At 34.1% G+C, this 18,706-nt stretch overlaps 1 protein-coding gene across 6 annotated transcripts in view; it reads right to left on the bottom strand.

Annotated features, from left to right (window-relative positions):
- The window catches only part of ZNF451 (zinc finger protein 451), a 71,971-nt gene that overhangs the window by 33,087 nt on the left and 20,178 nt on the right, over positions 1–18,706 (bottom strand). For 4 of the 6 annotated variants that reach the window (XR_012496640.1, XM_074333134.1, XM_074333135.1 and 1 more), the window contains exons 4-8: positions 10,371–10,406; positions 6,471–6,596; positions 5,853–5,964; positions 1,939–2,089; positions 596–722 (exon numbers count right to left, since the gene is read on the bottom strand). Coding sequence is in view for 5 of the 6 variants with exons in the window: in XM_074333134.1 (XP_074189235.1) it covers positions 596–722; positions 1,939–2,089; positions 5,853–5,964; positions 6,471–6,596; positions 10,371–10,406 (552 nt within the window). In the remaining variant the exon portion in view is untranslated. The remainder of the gene's footprint in view (positions 1–595; positions 723–1,938; positions 2,090–5,852; positions 5,965–6,470; positions 6,597–10,370; positions 10,407–18,706) is intronic. The other 2 variants (XM_019734653.2, XM_019734654.2) reach the window with 1 other exon arrangement.

The following is an 18,706-nucleotide window of genomic DNA, read 5'->3' as shown; positions in this document are numbered from 1 at the left end:
CTTTAGAGTCCTTCTGACACACTCCAAAGAGTAAGCAATAAGGACCGCTTACTGAGAGCTATATCTAATATCAAATATGGTAAACACTCATTACAGACTTTTGTATTACATGGATTTGTATATACCATGCATCAACTCAGGTCCCTTGAGACATAACACTTAATGACAGTTACATAAGACAACCTTTTAAATAGTAGATTTATTTCTTAATAAAAGAATTGTTATTTACAATATGGTTCTAACATTTCAACAGGCAGTGAAAGGCAGTGGACTTAAGAATAAGGTTCTAGTTCTCATCATGTAACTAACTCACAGACCATCTTAAAATAAGGTAAGTTAACTTCATAGAGCAACACCATAAAATAAAGGATTTCTATGATCACCTTTAGGACTTCTGGCTTTCAGCTATCAAATTTACCTGCCCACAATAATTTAATGTTCTAAATCATTTTACTCTCCATAGACAATCACAAGTTTGATCCTTCTGTGTATCATTTGTGATTGCAAGCTTAAGAGCAGCAAGAAAATACCTACATCAAACTCCATGGTTCTCTAGAAAAAGAATACCTGCTCTTAACTTAGGACATGCTCTTACCTTAGCAAAAAGGTGATCCCTATATTGTTGTTGAGTAACAAAATTTTTATAACATACTACACAAGCAAAAGAATTGAAGAAAGGTCCATGTAGTGTAATTGTTGGATCACATGGGGAGTGATCAAACCTACTCGGCAAAAGAGAGGTAACATTAGAAAAAAGCCCACATTCTAGGGGGAGAATTATTTAGCTTTCTTTATTAAACTAAACACACACACACACAGTCAGAACTTTATACTTATCTACCTGAACTATTAAATAATTGCTCTTCATATTCAGGAAATATCATGTGCCTCCCATATGCCAAGCAATCCCTTCAGACAGTGACCAGCTCGAGATTTCATAAAAGTATTCAAGATCCAATAAAATAAATTTACGTGTGTCCTGCCAAACTGGTAAACTTCCAGTTTGAAAATTATAGAGCCATTGTCTTTCCTTCTTGCCTTATTTACCACAAAACTCACAAATGATTTTCAATGAATCATTGGAATAATAATCTCATGTTAAGATTTCTGGCATACCTGTTTCCTAAAAATGGCTTTTACTTCTTTTAATGTTCATTTTAACCATACAAAAATTTATGTCATTGTAAATTTCCTTTAAGACTTTTAAAAATAGTTAAGATACAGTATGCTACCCAGTTATTTTGCAGTATGCTGAAGCTCCCCCTAGGAGCCTGTCTTGGTAAGGTAAAGCATAGGCAGAGTGAAACATCTGGATAAGATAATGGCTTACAGCCCCAAACTCTCAATTCCCATCTTTAAACTATCAGAAGGGGATTGTAAAGATAAGAATATTTAATGCCTTTAATAATGCCTTCCTTGACATTTATTTTTCTCAAGCTCTACTATTCCAAATTCAGTAAATTAATGTTGGGTTTCATAGAGTATTTATTGCAAATTTTGCTACATTTGGTTTGCCTTTAGTATTTACTTTGCAATGCCATATTAGCTTTCTTTAGGCTAAACTAAATATCTCTAAGTGCTTTATGTCTCTTGAAATTTGCATTTCTGGGCTGGATTTCTCTAAAACTGATCCAACTGTGTATCAATGCAAAAAGTCTGTTCAGAATTTTATGAGACATATTAGGAATAAATATGTCTTTAAAGGCTATATGCCTTTAAAGACAAAATATCACTAGAAAAAGCTGACTTTACCCAGCCTTCTAGGAAACCTAAGAAATGCAAATTTAAAATATTTATATCATGACAGCACAAAATAATTTGACTTTGGAATATAACGCTATAATCACCATGGCAGAAGTGCATCATGCTTTCATTTTGCAAAATCACTTTGTAACTTATTTGACCTTCAGCATCCACTATTCTGAATATCATACTTACCTTTTCAAATGTCCTAAGAGAAGGTGCCCATTATCATATTCCTTGTTACAATGCATTATGGGACATGAAATTGGTTTCACAGACACCCTCATTTGGCCTCCTCTTCGGAATGAACTTTTTGTTCCAGAATTAATTGTGCCTGTTTTGAGTCCTGCATCATTGGAATATAAATTCTTAAGTCCTTATTTCAGATATTTGTCCTTTGGACTGGTAATCAAAATTGTAACAAGACAATGAAAATTATGATACATCTTCAACTAAGTGGTACTAATTGTAATTAAATATTTACAAGCTTTTTAAAATATATATAAAAAATAACCTAAGAGTAAATAGGAAAGCAGTTAACATCTCCAAGTGGCATTCTGTTGAGGAAAAATAAATGTTTCCTTAAATTCAACAGCCAAGAAATAGCAAAGATCAAATACATTTGAAAATCAGTTGTTCTACAGAACACTTACCTACCTTCTTTTCATTTATATAAGTTTGAAAAGATGTTTTCTTTTAACTCTGATTTTCCCTTTTAACTGTATTAAACACATTATAAAGTTTAGTTATACTATAGAGGATCTGGGTTCTATGAAAATTATGTTAAACAATGTAACTGGGAGGGCAGGGAGAAGTGGAGAGGACAGGGAGGCAGGCAAGGAGAGTAAGAGCAATAATTTCTGAGGACTCCAGCTACTGGCCAATCAGCTTCAACCGGGACATCAAGTAATGCAAGTGTCAGTAATAACAAATTTATAGAACACAAAGCAGAGATTTACTTCTTGTTATCTCTCTCCTCTCTACTTACCCTATTTTGACACTTCTCTTTTTCTCCTTTCAAAGCCAATTAGAAAATAGTTTGCCCATCAATATCTTCTCTTAATTCTCTCTTATCCTGGTCTATTCTTCATCTCTTTTCTTTCTTTTTTATCTTGACTTTATGGTCACACAACTCTTGTAGACTAATACCCTAAGCCAAATTTTTTTCCCAGGGAACTCGCATTACAGGTTATATACAACTGAAAATTTGAATTATATTGTATAAATAAAGAATTATCAAACTGCCAGGAGAATTCTAATATACAGATAGTTTGATTATTGTCTCTCTTTTATTACTATTTCTTGTGGATTGTTTTAACCAAATGCCTTGAATATTTTATACAACAGAAAACTGGGTATTTATCCTGATGACAGATTTTACAAAGCCCCTAAGCATTTAACTGGAGTAAAATATTATTCCTTTCACATCACCTAATTTTATGATCTCCAAATGGTTATATATGCTTAGTTTCAACTGCCTTTCTGCTGTTTTAGTCCTTATGGGAGAAATGCCACTACCAAAAGCTGCCAAAATGTTTACATAAATGTGTTCTTCTAACAAACAATGAATAGCATAGCATTAATCATATTTTAATATTAGCGGCATTAAATGACAATACACCCTTTTATCTTTAATTTTTTTAATGTAGTCAGAATTATGACAATTTTTATTTATTGTCTATCCACATTCCAGATGTCACCCATTAAGACCTTTACTTAGCCAAATAGAGGCACTGGATAAAAATAAAATTAGAGAAAACAATCAACTGAAAGAAATAAGCTTTAAGTAGTTCTTTTTCTTAAACAGTATAGTGAAGTTTTTTTAGTTATTAAATATTCAAATGTATGCAAACTGGCTTAACTGTGAAGATTTATAGAAGATGGATTTCCAAAGTTAGAGTAATTAAAATAATAGCTAGATATTTTGGAATAGATTGAATGAGTCCCTTAATGATACTGAGAATTAGAATCTCACTTTTTAAAAATTAAAGTGTACAATGACTCATCTCTGTTTTCCCAAGCTATACCCTCTTCAAAGACGTCACTGCTCTCTCAAGCTCATTTATGGAAGGTAAATACCCATACCAAATAGAGCCTAATGCTACAGCAGCTGTTCTAGCAATAGATGCCAAACTTCAGTTTTTTAGTGTTGCAGGGACCAAGCAAAAAGAGGAAATCATCACATAAAAAGAGCAAAACTAAAGACCTTGACTAGTGGCTCAAGCTTATCAGTCACCGATAAACCCGGTGTGACCCAAAGATATATAAAATACCAAGTCTTACCAAGAGTCATAAAGACACAGTTAAATGACTCATTTGTTCCCACTTGGCCTGTTCAGGTAAATACACAAACAGATGCTCATGAATTCAATTTACAATGAAAAAAATATTTTGACAATCTGGAGGCCAGGAATTAGGCCTAAAGGGGCATACTCCTGGCCCTAAAACACTCCAGACAGGACTTGAAAGTGTTAGATTCATTTGAGGTGAATAATTTTTAGACGAGACCTTAGAGATAAAGCCTTGTAGTTCCACCCCATTTTCCCATCAAAATCCCCTAGAAATCTTCTCAAAACTACAGATGCCCTAATTATCTCTGGAGGTAAGGCCAGGCATGTATTTCAAAGCTCCCAGGTGATTCTGATGCAGCTAAGGTGAAGCTACTAAGCTAGTCATAACGACTACTGAGAAGTGAATGCGTATCAAGAAGGATTTTTGAAATAACTATAGCCTTAGAAGAATACCCCAAGAGGCAAAAACATTTACCACAATTTCTAAGTATCTTTTCGTAAAGAAGGCCTAGAACGTCAAACAATTCTTTTATTTAGCTGTATGAAGTCACATTTAGAAGAAAAATTCTAGGCTTTCTCTCTGTTTTCACGTGCAACTATGTATATAGCTCCCTTTGGTGTAATATTCAACCAACATTTAATGAGCATCTCTATGCTGAACATTGTTTTTAGGCACTGACACGAAATAGGATTAATAAGCCACAGAGCATATAGTCTGGTAGAAAAGAGATATGTAAATATATCAATCCAACATAACAAGGTAAAAACTACATTAGAGAAATGAATAAAGCATTTTGGGATCAAAGAAGGCTGAGCAAACTTATGTAAAATAAATAAACCTAGCAACCCAGAGTGTTATTATCTGTGGGGCTAACCCCACAGGCAAGTACGAAAGAGGAGGAAAAGGTATTTAAAAGGGAGGATGGGGCAAGATGGGAAGTTTGTCAAGCACAAATAGATTAGGAGATAAGAAGTAAATATAGTTTCAGGGAGTGGCCAAGTGTCAAAATATCTACAAATTATTGGAATTATTTTATAAGTGGTAGATTTACTCTAATAAAATAAAAACCCTCTAAAAACTAACTTCAGAACAAGATATCTAGGTTCAATGTTGAGTATTGCGTGCATAGATATTTCTAACGACTTTTTGCAATTTAAATCTTTTTCTGGATTAAAATCCACAGCTAAGGTTTCTGTGGATATCCCAAGTCTTTAAGGGCTCAGTGGGTTTTCTGCAAGAAAGGCTATAAAAGTTGCCATTGTGGGACAGTCCTACAGGCTCTTAAAAATTCCATCAAATTATCTGGTAGGGGGAAAATGCTCTGCAGTGGCTCTTCCAGGAATTTCAGCTCTGCAAAGATAATGAAGAAGCTATCCAGTGCTTTAGATGCGACTCCCATGTGTACACTTACTTACAAAATGTCTACATAGGCTGCACTGACAAATAAAAAAGGAAACACTAATCCTTTAAAATCTCAGCTTAAATTCCATTTCCTCAGAGAAGCCTCTCCTGACCTCAAATAACCTGTTATATATCTTCCCAAAGACACATGTACTACTTCATGTAATAACAATGAAATCATTAATGCATAAATGAGCACCATCTAATGAATAAAAGACTATGTTACTTATACTCAAAATATACTTTTACCAAAGTAGAAAGACAATTGGTAAAGTAGGCCATTATTAAGTTATCACTGCAACTAAATTTCAAATACTTTATATATTCATTAGCAACTGGATAAAATGGACATAATGTCTTAGGGCTTTAGAGAAGTTAAGTAACCTTATTGTTCCACTTTGATCTCTAAAGAATACCTGGCATTTTTAGCCACTGGTCCACACACAATCTTGCTGCTTCTGTATCAGAATGTCCTTGAATAAATTCCAATTCTTGTAACCCATGAGCATGCTGAAAATCAATTTTTTCCTAAAGATATTGAGAAAAAAATCAATTAACCTATGATCATATAACAGCTCTTCTATAACCCTGATTCAAATTTCTTCCTTTCAGTAACAATTTAATCTGAGAGAACAGGCTGTAGTTTGAGAAAGTAATCTGCTCTATTTAGCAGAAAATAACCTTTCAACAGCTTATATCTACAAACCTGATAAACTCTTTTCTCTCTTGTGATAAAGTAACCAGAAACCCTTAGTTGCTCATTTGCCTTGAGAAATCCAATGATTTTAATCCCCTCAAAAGAGCCCACTCAAGTAATTCTATTTTTTTTCCTGTATACATATATGATCAGAATCCAACAAACTAAAAACAGAGATGTAAAAAGCCATCATGAATTACTACTAAATTGATAAGCAATCTAGATAGAGACCGTGCTGAACATGGATTCAAATATACATTTTTTAATTACAAATTTCTCTTTACAACTTTATTATAAACAATTCTATAATTTGGTAAAACACAAAAGAGCCACATACCCTGAATGCTCTATTCTTCTCTTCTTTCTGCTGTTTCTCCACTTCAACATGTCGGGCTAGACGAGCCAGAGTTAAAGCAACTTTATCCTTCTGATGGTCAATATGGTCTTTATGCTTAATATTATCCTAAATTTTGAAAAAACAACAACTTTCATTACTTTTAACAAACAAAATTAGCTTTGAGATAACATATATCAATTTAAAAAAATAGTTAATATATTAAAGAACCATTTACCTTTATCATTATCAAATTTCTAAGAACCTGTGTATTTTATACTTTATGTGGTATTTTGTAGGTCAGCCAATCATCCACCAGCATCTTGTTTTCAAAAAGTTAGATAAACTAGCTGCTAGAACACTTATCATCATTATTTACTTTACAATCATCTGTATATTTAAAAGTTTGGCATTGCTTTGCTCTCAGTCTATAAAGTAATACAGGCCATTAGTCCACCCTCCAAAAAGTCTAACAAAACAAACATCCTTGGCTCTGGTTTTTCAGCAATGCCAGGATAGTATTTACTTAAAAGAAACTATTGATTTAAAAAATATATCTAACTTCCAGTTCCCAGTCCAACATGTAAGGAGATTAGACGTTGCTACTCCATAACAAGTAAAAAGCTGAACAAATTGAAGTCAACAACTCTTCTTAGATTCACCAGAGAAGTAACGTCACAGTATAAGCTGCTGCCCCCAAAAGGAGAGAGATGGGAGAGGAGGGCAAATACAAAGAATCACAAGTTAGTGGAGCAGAAACCCATGAATAGAAACATCAGCAGGAACCAGTACTGGGTAGGAAAATCCAAACTGTAATTGACAAATTGCTGGAGGCTCAGTGTGGGCAAGTCTAAGAGTTAAAAACTCGTGGGGGACCCAGTCGTGGCATCCCTCACACTTTTGTGAGTTTACCTCCAGGAGTTCTACCAGGTTCTCACTGTGAAGACTGGAGAAAAATCCCCTCATGCTTCCAGCAGGGGCAGAAGAGAAGTAAGAATTTTGAAATAAGAGCATTCTGTTCTTAACAAGGTCTGCCCTCAAGAGAAACTAGTTTACCAGAGCCTAACCTGCTACAGGTTTTACAGAGCTTCACAGACCTGGCAGAAGGAAATACCCAACTCCAACTCCCTTTAGCCTTCCACACAGGGGAAGAGAAATACCCAATTCCAGGCCCCTCTAGCTAGTCTTTCCCACTTGAGGGGAGGCACTGAGAAGCACTGCTGAAGTTCACAATGCAGGGAGGTAGGATCACCAAGGCAGAGACCTAATCACGGAACACCACTTCTCACATACCTTACCACTACATTACTAAAGGCCTATTTACCAGTTTCTTTTACCTAGTACATCATGTCCACCTTTCAACAAAAAATTACAAGGCACACTAAAAGGCAAAAAACACAGTTTGAAGCGTCAGAGAGCAAGCACAGAATGGCAGATATGGCAGGGATGTTGGAACAACCAGATCAGGAGTTTAAAACAACTATGATTAATAGGGCTCTAATGAAAAACTGGCAACATACTAGTGTGAGGTGTGATTGAAAACTATGGTGAATGTTTAAATTTTAAAATATTTATTACAGTAAAAGACATATTGCCATTAATCCCCCTCAAAATACTCCTCGCTTCGAACACACTCATCCTATCGTTCTTGCCACTTTCTGAAGCAGTTCTGGAAGTCCTCTTTCGTGAGTGTCTTTACTTCATCCTCCATCATGACAACGCTCTGTGTCACACATCACTTCTAGTATGGCAATTTCTATCAAATAAAAACATTACAGTGTGTCCTCATCCACCTTATTCACCGGATCTGGCACCGTGCAACTTCTGGCTGTTCCCGAAAGTCGAAATGACCATGAAAGGTAAATGTTTTGAATTGATTCAGAACATCGAGGCAACCACGCCAGTGCAACTAAAGACACTCACGAAAGAAGACTTCCAGAATGGCTTCAGGAAGTGGTAAGAACAATGAGATAAATGTGTTTGAAGTGAGGGGGGGTATTTTGAAGGCAGTTAATGGCAATGTGTCTTTTACTGTAATATTTTTTTTTATTTAAACATTCACTATATTTTTTTGATCACACCTTGTACAAGAACAGTTATGTAATGTAAGTAAGAGAGATGGAAATCCTAAGAAAGATCCAAAGAGAAATGCTAGAGATCAAATACACTATAACAGAAATGAAGAACACCTTTAATGGGCTCACTAGTAGACTGCACACCGCTGAGGAAAGAATCTTTGTGCTTGAGGATATGTGAACAGAAACTTCCCAAACTGAAAAGCAAAGAGAAAAAAGACTGAAAAAAAATACAAAAAAACAAGAGTATCTAAGAACCATTATAAAAGATGTAACATATGCATAATGGGAATACCAGAAGAAAAAAGGAACAGAAGAAATATTTGAAGCAATAATGACTGTGAATTTCCCCCAAATCAATGCCAGACACAAAACCACAAATCACGAAAGAAAGAAAACCCTTTGTTCACAGGTGACATGATCTTCCTAAGAAAAAACATGCAAATAAAATAAACAGTAGTTAGTGGTGAAGTAAACTGTATAATTAGGTATTTATAGCAGCTTTATGAGTAATTGCCAAAACTTGAAAGCAATCTAGCTGTCCCTTAGTAGATGAATGGATAAATAAACTCTGGTACATCCAGGTGAGGAAATATTATTCAGTGCTAAAACGAAATAAGCTATCAAGCTATGAAAAGGCATGGAGGAAACTTAAATACATATCATTAAATAAAAGAAACCAATCTGAAAAGGCTACATACTGTATGATTCTAACTAAACTCGTATGGAATTCTGGAAAGGGCAAATCTATGATGACAGTAAAAAAAGACCAGTGGTTGCCAGGGGCTAGGGGTAGGAAGGGGTGAATTGGCAGTACAGAGGATTTTTAGGGCAGTAAAACTATTCTGTACAATACTATAAAGGTAGATACCTATCATTATACATTTGTCCAAACCCACAGAATTACACCACCAAGAGTGAACTACAGACTTTGGGTGATAATGATGTCAGTGTAGGTTCATCAATTATAACAAATGTACCACTGCGTTAGGGGATGTTGATAATGGGAGAGGCTGTGCACGTCTGGGAGCAGGTAGTATATAGGAAATCTCTGTAACTTCCTCTAAATTTTGCTGTGAACCTAAAATTTCTCTAAAAAATAAGTCTATTAAAATTTTTTTCTACTACAAAGATTGGGTTACTATCTGAAATATTATTCTTGAGGCAAATCAGTTATACGTGTACAACTCAAATTTTATTTAAAGTGGGACAGAGTTGCATCACCGAGTCAAACAGCAGGTGTGATTTTGCAAGTACACAGAAGTTACACTAATGTAAGCTTATATAGAAAGGCCAAATAAGTATTTTCAGCATGAGCTACATCTTTGCAATAAGGAATGTGCACAGGATCACTCTGGGTGGCAGTAGTTCCAGCTAAGTTTCTGACCACTTGACAAGTCTACACCACTGTACCAGGTAATAGGTGACATTCTACTAACTTCAAAACATCCTTTTACAAATCATAGGATAATATAGCTTATTAGAAATAACAGTCACAAAAAGCAATTTATCTGAGCTATGATCTTTAGTAGAGGTCAATTTCTCTCTCTTAAAAGCAAATTAAATTTACTCCTTAGGAAAACAAAAAAAAAGTAGTATCTCTTTATTTAAAATGTAGGTACTACCAGGAGAATGAACTTTAGAGTACATCCTAAAATTTTTTTTAATTTAAGGAAGGAAGTTAAAGTTTAAACATAAGCCTAGAGTGTGTTAGTTTTCCTGACACAGATAACTCTAGCAAAAGTCATGCTTGGAAGGCCAGGTAAACCAAGGTTATATTATAATAACACGAGGGAAGTAGACAAGGTATAAATTAGCATTTACTCACCAAAAAATGCTGTTGTGTCACAACAACGTGAATATTCTGGGGACAGGAAGAAGGGCATGTTTTGAATTAGGTAAAACTAATTTTGAAGAGCTACACTTGAATTGATTATTCCACTATTATTTTACTTTTCCCTAGGCCACAACAAAATAACCATTCTGAATTACTTCTGAAGTTATACTCATTCAGGAAGACTTTACATATTTATTCTTCTTAAAATTTAAAGTTCAATTAATGATTCTCTAATTTACATTATAAAATATACTCTGTACCTGAAGCTAAATGAAAATTAAAGTCAGAAATACAGTGATTATATATCCAATGGGGAAAATTTTTAATAATCCACTTAGTCACAAAATATAAGTATGATCCTAAAACATACTTAGATCTTTTCAGCTTCATTCTAAAATTAATCTCAAGCCCTTTTGAAGGTTAAATAAGTAAAACCTATTGGTATTAAGTTGTTTGCTAAAATTATTTTTCTTATATTTAGCTATCATTAGCCTGTTACCTTTATACAGTTATGTCAATAAAAAGATTACTTCTGTTATTTCCAACTAATTCTGATCTGTTTATTATCTTTCATGACTTTGAAGAGCTCAAAAGCTGTAACAGCCCTAATGCTGAAAACAAAAGATATTTAGAATTTTTGGTCTCCTCCTCCTTCCCCTCTAAGGGGAAAATTTTTATTTTCTTCTTAAGGAAAAGAAAAAACTCTGGCTGCTACTTATATTGAAAGCAGATAAGTAGATTTGGGAGACAATCTGCTAGAAGTAAAGGAAAAGGAATGGTAGTTAGAGAAAGGAAGAACTTTAATTTTGAAAGCTTCACCATTTAAAAATGAGAAAATTAAAGTATTTAAAGATGTTTTTCCTTAAACTAGGGAAATATTAAGTATATGAAGCAGGGTGTATGTATCATATTTGTATGATTTTTTTCCCATCACAAACTTGTGTTTGGAGATCAAGGCTGCTGGTGAAAACCAGACATGAGTAGTAATGTTATCTATGAACACTCACTCTCTCCAGAAAGCCAATTCCCTTGGATTTCCATTGTCAGTGATCCAAGATGAGGGGTGGCCAATAGATCTTACAGAATTATACCCTTCTGTGATTCTGGGAGAATACATTGGCATGGGAAAAGCAGAGGGATCATTAATATTAAGATGCATGTTAGGGATTTTAGCCATTAGGTTGCAGAAGACCCTATTTTGCACAGAACTATAACAGGTAATTCAAACAATCGATACGTTCAGAAACAAATTTTAACTTATCAGAATGCAAGCCGAAAAAACGTACTGAAGGCCACCTCGTTACCGATCCAACTGCAGAACCAAAACTATAGCATTTGTCAGGAACACCGGCAGAAAGTAAACTGATTTCAGGATAGATGAAAGTGTCTTAAATGTTTCCTATAGAACTAAAATGAAAAGGGAACAAGTAGTCTTAGGTTTGGGAAGTTCCACCATTCCCTTAGTGCTAAAAATGCTGTACTGTAATTTAATGTAATATCACAAAATTTCAGGACTGTTCTTAGGCTAGATTTGCCAATCTCCCCCAAAGTCTATAACTCAAGTATTTATGTCCTTGGATCTTTTCCAAGAAAGGTCAGGCTTTCAGATATTCTCAAGCTAGAAGTGAAACTGGCTTTCAATGGTAATAATAAGCTTTCTTTCAGTTTTATTTACAATGTTAGCAGCTATAGCAAGTTCAGAGTCATCCTTCTCAAAGCACTTGCTGTGGTCACCCTGTACTAACTTCTACATTAGATTACTATTAAAGAGTAATATTAAAGAGTCCATAATGATAGCAAATGATCAATAAGAAAATGCTATACACTCAGTTATTTTTTGGGAGAAACACAGGAAAGTCTTAAGAAATATACTGAGGAAGAGAGAGTCTCTATTTGCCTATGTTTTAGATCACTCTCTGCATCAGTTTTTCTTCTATACCCATTCCCCTCCCACTGGGGAAGTTGTGTGGGGGGGGGGGGGGGGCGGTTCTTAACAGAATAAAGGATAAGGCTGTAAAGCCAGAAAAGGTTAAAAGGCGGATTCTAGTTCAGTCACTATGAAATTATTTTTATATTTCAACTAAAATGATGGGTTGTTTTCTAAATTATTAATAGGAACCAGAGGTATGGTTACAATGACATAGTCCAACACAAAAAAATCCTTGGTGATAAGGAGTTGGAAGGTTACAAAATGAGGGTCATATTGGGTATAGGAAGAAAAGCTGTTCCAGAATCTCAGGAGGCAGCCTAATGTGGCCTCTCCCTGCGATCCTACCTGTGCTCACCCCTGAATACTATGAATTCTTATATTCTCTAGTATCCTCTACATTTTTATTTAAAACTTGAGGCCAAACATGTATAAGGCAAATTTGAGTTGTGTCCTAGAAATGGCTGTCAGATTAGGGATACCGGTTAAATCTGAGTGCACATATCCATGAAAGTTAAGTATATACAGGGGAAAGTAAGCAAGATTTTTTTTGTTCTAGAGGACTAGGTTTATCTTTTAATGTAGCTTGGTACAGTTATGGCAAAAATTCCAAGTCTAGAAATAAGGTGTAATTTGGGCAGGAAAGGAAGAGGGCTTTCTTATGACGTCTAATCTGGAATAGTAGGATTCAGTAAAATAACTGGGAAAGAAAACAAAAGGAGAGCCTGAGAAACGAGTTCCTCATTTTGTGAAGTAAGGTCATTTTTAAAAAGGAACTAATATGAAAGGTCACCATCATTTCATAAGACTAAAAAGACAATCTTCAAGCTAATACTTCGAAGTTTCCCTTAGCAATCTCATATTGAGGAAATTTAGCTTCATGAAAAACTAGCTGCACTGCCCTGATTTCCTTTTTGCTATATGCCAATAACCACTTCAAACTTGAAATAAATTCAGTAGAACCTGAAACCAGTTCTGACCACATACTCACAATCCTGAGTATAAATGTCATCAGGAGTCACATCAAATGAGAATTCCACGATTTAAACAAAATTTTCAACAAATTAATTAACACTTGCATTTACTAATCAAGTTTAATGAGCTAAAAATGATTTCCTGGAAACTATTAAAATTTCTAACATTGCTGTGAAACTTTGATCTGCTATGTGAACCATAAAGAATACAAAATTATGAAATAGGCAAATTAATGACATGACACAAAATCCCACTAATCAATGAAGCCATCAATCTCTATAAGTTTCAATGTCTTCTTCCCCCCATCACTTAAGTTTGTTTTTAAGTGAAAATGATTTTTTGTAAAAATATATAAGTAAAATCCACAAGGCTATAAACAAAAATGTTAATAGTAGTTATTTCTGTCTGAAGTTTTTCCCTTTATCTCTGATTTTCTAATATTTCTACCATCAGCATATGTAATACAATTTTTAATAAAATTTCAATTATTAGTGAATAAGATTGTATAAAGACAAAAAATGTTGAGAATCTCACTCGATTGTTTCAGAATGTAATGGATTTGGTTTAAATCACTAATTTACGCCTTACGAAAATATATCTAACCTTCGTAAAGATAGACAAAATTTTTTTATCTAGAAAGAACATATAACCTATTAGTATAGTAAATTGTATACTTTTCTCCCTCCAGATTTTTGTCTGTAGTAATGCAATTATTGGATTACATTATTTTCCAAACCTAAGAGAAACAGGTATTTAGAGCAAGTCAAGATTTAGAGCAAGTCATTTTCAGTTCAACAGGCTTAATGGCTACTGGGAAAATATTTTTGCAGTTTTGATGTCAAATACTCTTACCACTTTAAAGCAAAAAGCATTTAGCTAACACATACTTATAAACTTATATTTTGATTACATATATGCTTTTAAAATATCCAAAACATATATACTGATTTGTATTTTAAAATGTATTTGAAGTACTAAAAGTACACGTAGTCAAATTAAAAGTGGAAAGTTAAATATATTAGTTTAGTTTATTCCACTTAGACCTGACCTTCCTCTTTTTCAGTTCGGATTGTAAAAATAGAAAGCAAGGTTCTTAGCTTTCAGTCACACAGGGAATTTCTCAATGTTTAATAATAGATTTATTCAAAAGAAAGCTAATTATGTCCACAAGGAAATTTTTACTACAACCTAAATTTCTGTTCCTCTGACTAGTCTTGATGAATGCATACTGAAATGACTTCAGGGGTTGACTTTTTTTTTTTTAAATTCATCTACAAATGCCTATTTCTTGAAACATTCACTCTCAATCCTGAAATGCGTTATGGTTTAGGAAGCGAAGCGCCACATGCTTGCCAACCCCCACTTTGGTAGTTAAAAACTGGCCTGGGTATTGAATGCTGAAAATACTGGCTATACAGTGCTTTATGAAGCTTTTCTAAGAAGGTCTCATGAATACATTTTCTCAAATACTCCTAATTTTTTGAGGTAAAATTGGTATATAACATTAGTTTCAGATGTATAACACAGTAATTTGATCTTTGTATACACTAGAGTAATCACAGTAAGTCTAGTTACTATCGGTCATGATATAATTGACCCCCTTCACCCATTTTGCCCAACCTCTTTTCCCTTTGATAACCACCAATCTGTTCTCTGTATCTGTGGTTTTTTAGATTCCATAAATAAGTGAAATCATATGGTATTTGTTTCTCTGACTTACTTCACTTAGTATAATACCCTCAAGATCCATCCATGTTGTTGCAAATAACAAGATTTCCTTGTATACATACTGGGGATTCCAAAAAGTGTATACAAGTGGACACTGATAAACGTTGCTCAAAGCAATAGTTCGCTGTAATCAGAAGTGTCTGGACGCTGATGCTAACCACTTTGAGCACCTCTTGTAACTGCAGAAGTCAAATGTGACTTGTATTCATCTTTTGTTATTAGTATATATTATTACAATTTTAACATTTTTTTCCTTTCTTAAAACGTGTATACATTTTTTTTGGCATGCTCTGTATACACACATTTTCTTTATCCATTTATCCATCAACAGACAGGTTGTTTCCATATCTTGGCTACTGTAAATAATGTTGCAATGATCATAGGGACACCTTATCTTTTCAAATTGGTATTTTTAGGTTTCGTTTTGTTTTGTTTTTCAGGTAAAGACGCAGAAGTGGAATAGCTGGATCATATGGTAGTTCTATTTTTAATTTTTTGAAGAACCTCCATACTATTTTCCATAGTGGCTGTATCAATTTACATTCCCACCAACAGTGCACAAGGATTCCCTTTTTTCCACATCTTCAACATTTGTTATTTCTTGTCTTTTTTAAAATAGCCATTCTAACAGATGTGAGGTGTTACCTCACTGTGGTTTTGATTTGCATTTCCCTGATACTTAGTGATGTTGAGCATCTTTTCGTGTGCCCATTGGCCATCTGTATGTCTTTGGAAAAATATCTACTTGTAGCCTCTGCCCATTTTTATTTTTAACCTGATATTTTTTATTAAGTTCTTTATATATTTTGAATATTAACTCCCTTATTGGATATATAATTTGCAAATATTTTCTCCCATGCAGATTGCCTTGTTGCTGGTTTACTTTGCTGTGCAGCTCTTAAGTTTGATGTAGTCCCACTTGTTTATTTTTGCTTCTGTTGCCTTTGCTTTGGAGTTAGATCTAAAAATTTCAATGCCAAGATCAGTATCAAGTGGTTTACTGCCTATATTTCCTCCTAGGAATTCTATGGCTTCAGATATCACATTCAAGTCTTTAATACATTTTGAGTTTTGTGTAGTCTAAGAAGTAAAAACCGTGTTTCCCCAAAAATAAGACCTACCCAGACCATCAGCTCTAATGTGTTTTTCGGAGCAAAAATTAAGACCAGTCTTATATAAGACCCAGTATTATATATTATATTATATATTGTTGTATTAATTATATTATATATTAAAGTAAGACCGGGTCTTATATTAATTTTTGATCCAAAAGACGCATTAGAGCTGATGGTCTGGCTAGGTCTTATTTTCGGGGAAACATGGTGGTAGTCTGGTTTCATTCCATTGCATGCAGCTGTCCAGTTTTCCCAACACCGTTTATTGAAGAGACTGTCTTGTTATAAATTGACCATATATGTGTGGGTTATCTCTGGGTTCTCTATTCAGTTCCATTGATCTATGTATCTGTTTTTAATGCAAATACACTATTGTTTTGATTACTAACTATAGCTTTATAATATAGTCTGAAATCAGGAAGCGTGGCATCACCAACTTTGTTCTTTCTCAAGATTGCTTTGATTATCTGAAGTATTTTGTGGTTCCATACAAATTTTAGAATTGTTTGTTCTAGTTCTGTGAAAAATGCTATTTGAATTTTGATGGGGATTGTACTGAATCTGGAGATTGCTTTGGGGAATGTGGACATTTTAACAATATTAATTCTTCCCATCCATGAGCATGAACTGTCTTTCCATTTGTCTTCTTCATTGCTTTCACCAATGTCTTATATAGTTTTCAGTGCATAGGTCTTTCATCTCCTCGGTTAAATTTATTCTTAGGTATTTTATTCTTTTTGATGCAATTGTAAATGAGATTTTAATTTCTCTTTCTGATAGCTCATTATTAGTGTATAAAACCACAACAGACTTCTGTACATTGATTTTGTATCCTGCGATTTTACTGAATTAACTTATTAATTCTAACAGTTTTTTGCTAGTGTCTTTAGGGTTTTCTATATACAGATGTTCCTTGACTTATGATGGGCTTACATCCCAATAAACAAATTTTAAGTTCATAGTACTGTAAGTAAAAAATGCATTTAATACGCCTAACCTACCAAACATCATTGCTTAGCCTTGCTGGTTTCTACTGAATGCGTACCACTTTTGCACTACTGTAAAGTAAAAAAAATCCTAAGTCAAACCACTGTAAGTCAGGGATCATCTGTATAGTATCACATCATCTGCAAATAGTGACAGTTTTACTTCTTTCCAATTTGGATACCTTTTCTTTTGCCGGCTGAAATGCCTTGGCTAAGACTTTCAATATTACATTGAATATAAGAGGCAAGTGGGTATCTTTGTCTTGTTCCTGATCTTAGAGGAAAAGCTTCCAACCTTACTCCATTATGTTACCTATGGGTTTGTCATATATGGCCTTTATTATGTTGAAGTATACTCACTCTACACCCATTTTCTTCAGGATTTTTATCATGAAGTTTGAACTTTGTCAAATGAGATGATCACATGATTTTTATCCTTCATTTTGTTAATGTGGTGTATTATGCATTTGCAGATGTTGAACCATCCTTGCATCCCTGGAATAAATCCCATTTCCTTTCAATATATTATTGAATTCGATTTGGTAATATTTTGTTGAAGATTTTTGTATCCAAATTTTCCCAAATATTAAATACAGGCAGATCTTTCACTACTTTTCACTCATCTGCTCACCCCAAATTTGAACCCTTAAGCTACTTCATACTGCCATAAATAACTAAATCAGTTTTCTAGAAATATTTGCCAAGATTAAGTCAAAGGAAAAGTAGAATCAAAGTAATTCTGCTTTTCTGAAGCAATTTCTAGAAACAGTACTGAAAAGCAGGGCTTAACAGAAGAAATTATCATTTTACAGTATCTTGTGGCACTGTATCATTTTGTGGCTTTTTTATGATAACCGACTCATATTTTAAAATATTAGAATCTCTAAAATTAAAGCACTTAGTTCTAGAATAACTAACAAAAATGACCAATTCAGCATTTTCTACATAATTACTTTCTTAAATGAATATATGGATATAAGTACTGATCCTTTCTGTGAACTAGAATAATTCTGCTCCATGTATCACACAAGGTGATATAATCTATGAGACAGCACTCTGTAAAAGGTTTTTTCCAGAGAAGTGATGAAAACCACCCAGTTCCCCATCTAACTGACCAAAGGTACTTTTTGGCTACTGGAAAAGCCAGTTAAAAAAAGAAAAACAACGAAATTTTTAAGAGGTGGGGAGAAGGTGAAAAGGGAGAGGGAATATAGATAGAACAATCTAAGGCAGAGGTTTACTCATTGTTATCTCTTTCTCTGAATGTCAGCTGGTACTGATTAGTCAGAGGGGAACCAATTGGAGGATGATTCCCTCCACCATCTTTACCTTCTATGTAAGGGATCCCGATTCAAAGAAGCTCAAAGGAGCAACCAACTGTAAAGTGGAATGAACTTTGCAAATCATATTATCCTTCTGACTAGTGCACTTCACTTGAACAGAATTCCTAAGACAGTGCATCACTTAATATAAAGTCAAATTTAAAAGCCTGATTATTGGCCACCCTAAATAAAGCATGAGTCCATAGTCTGGTCTGAAGTTTGCATTCCCATAGGTTCTGTTTACCAGAAGCTCCTTCTGCCCAACTTATAACTC

Source organism: Rhinolophus sinicus, linkage group LG05, assembly GCF_036562045.2.
Source record: "Rhinolophus sinicus isolate RSC01 linkage group LG05, ASM3656204v1, whole genome shotgun sequence".
NCBI lineage: Eukaryota > Metazoa > Chordata > Mammalia > Chiroptera > Rhinolophidae > Rhinolophus > Rhinolophus sinicus.
This window is presented reverse-complemented; position numbering and strand designations above follow the sequence as displayed.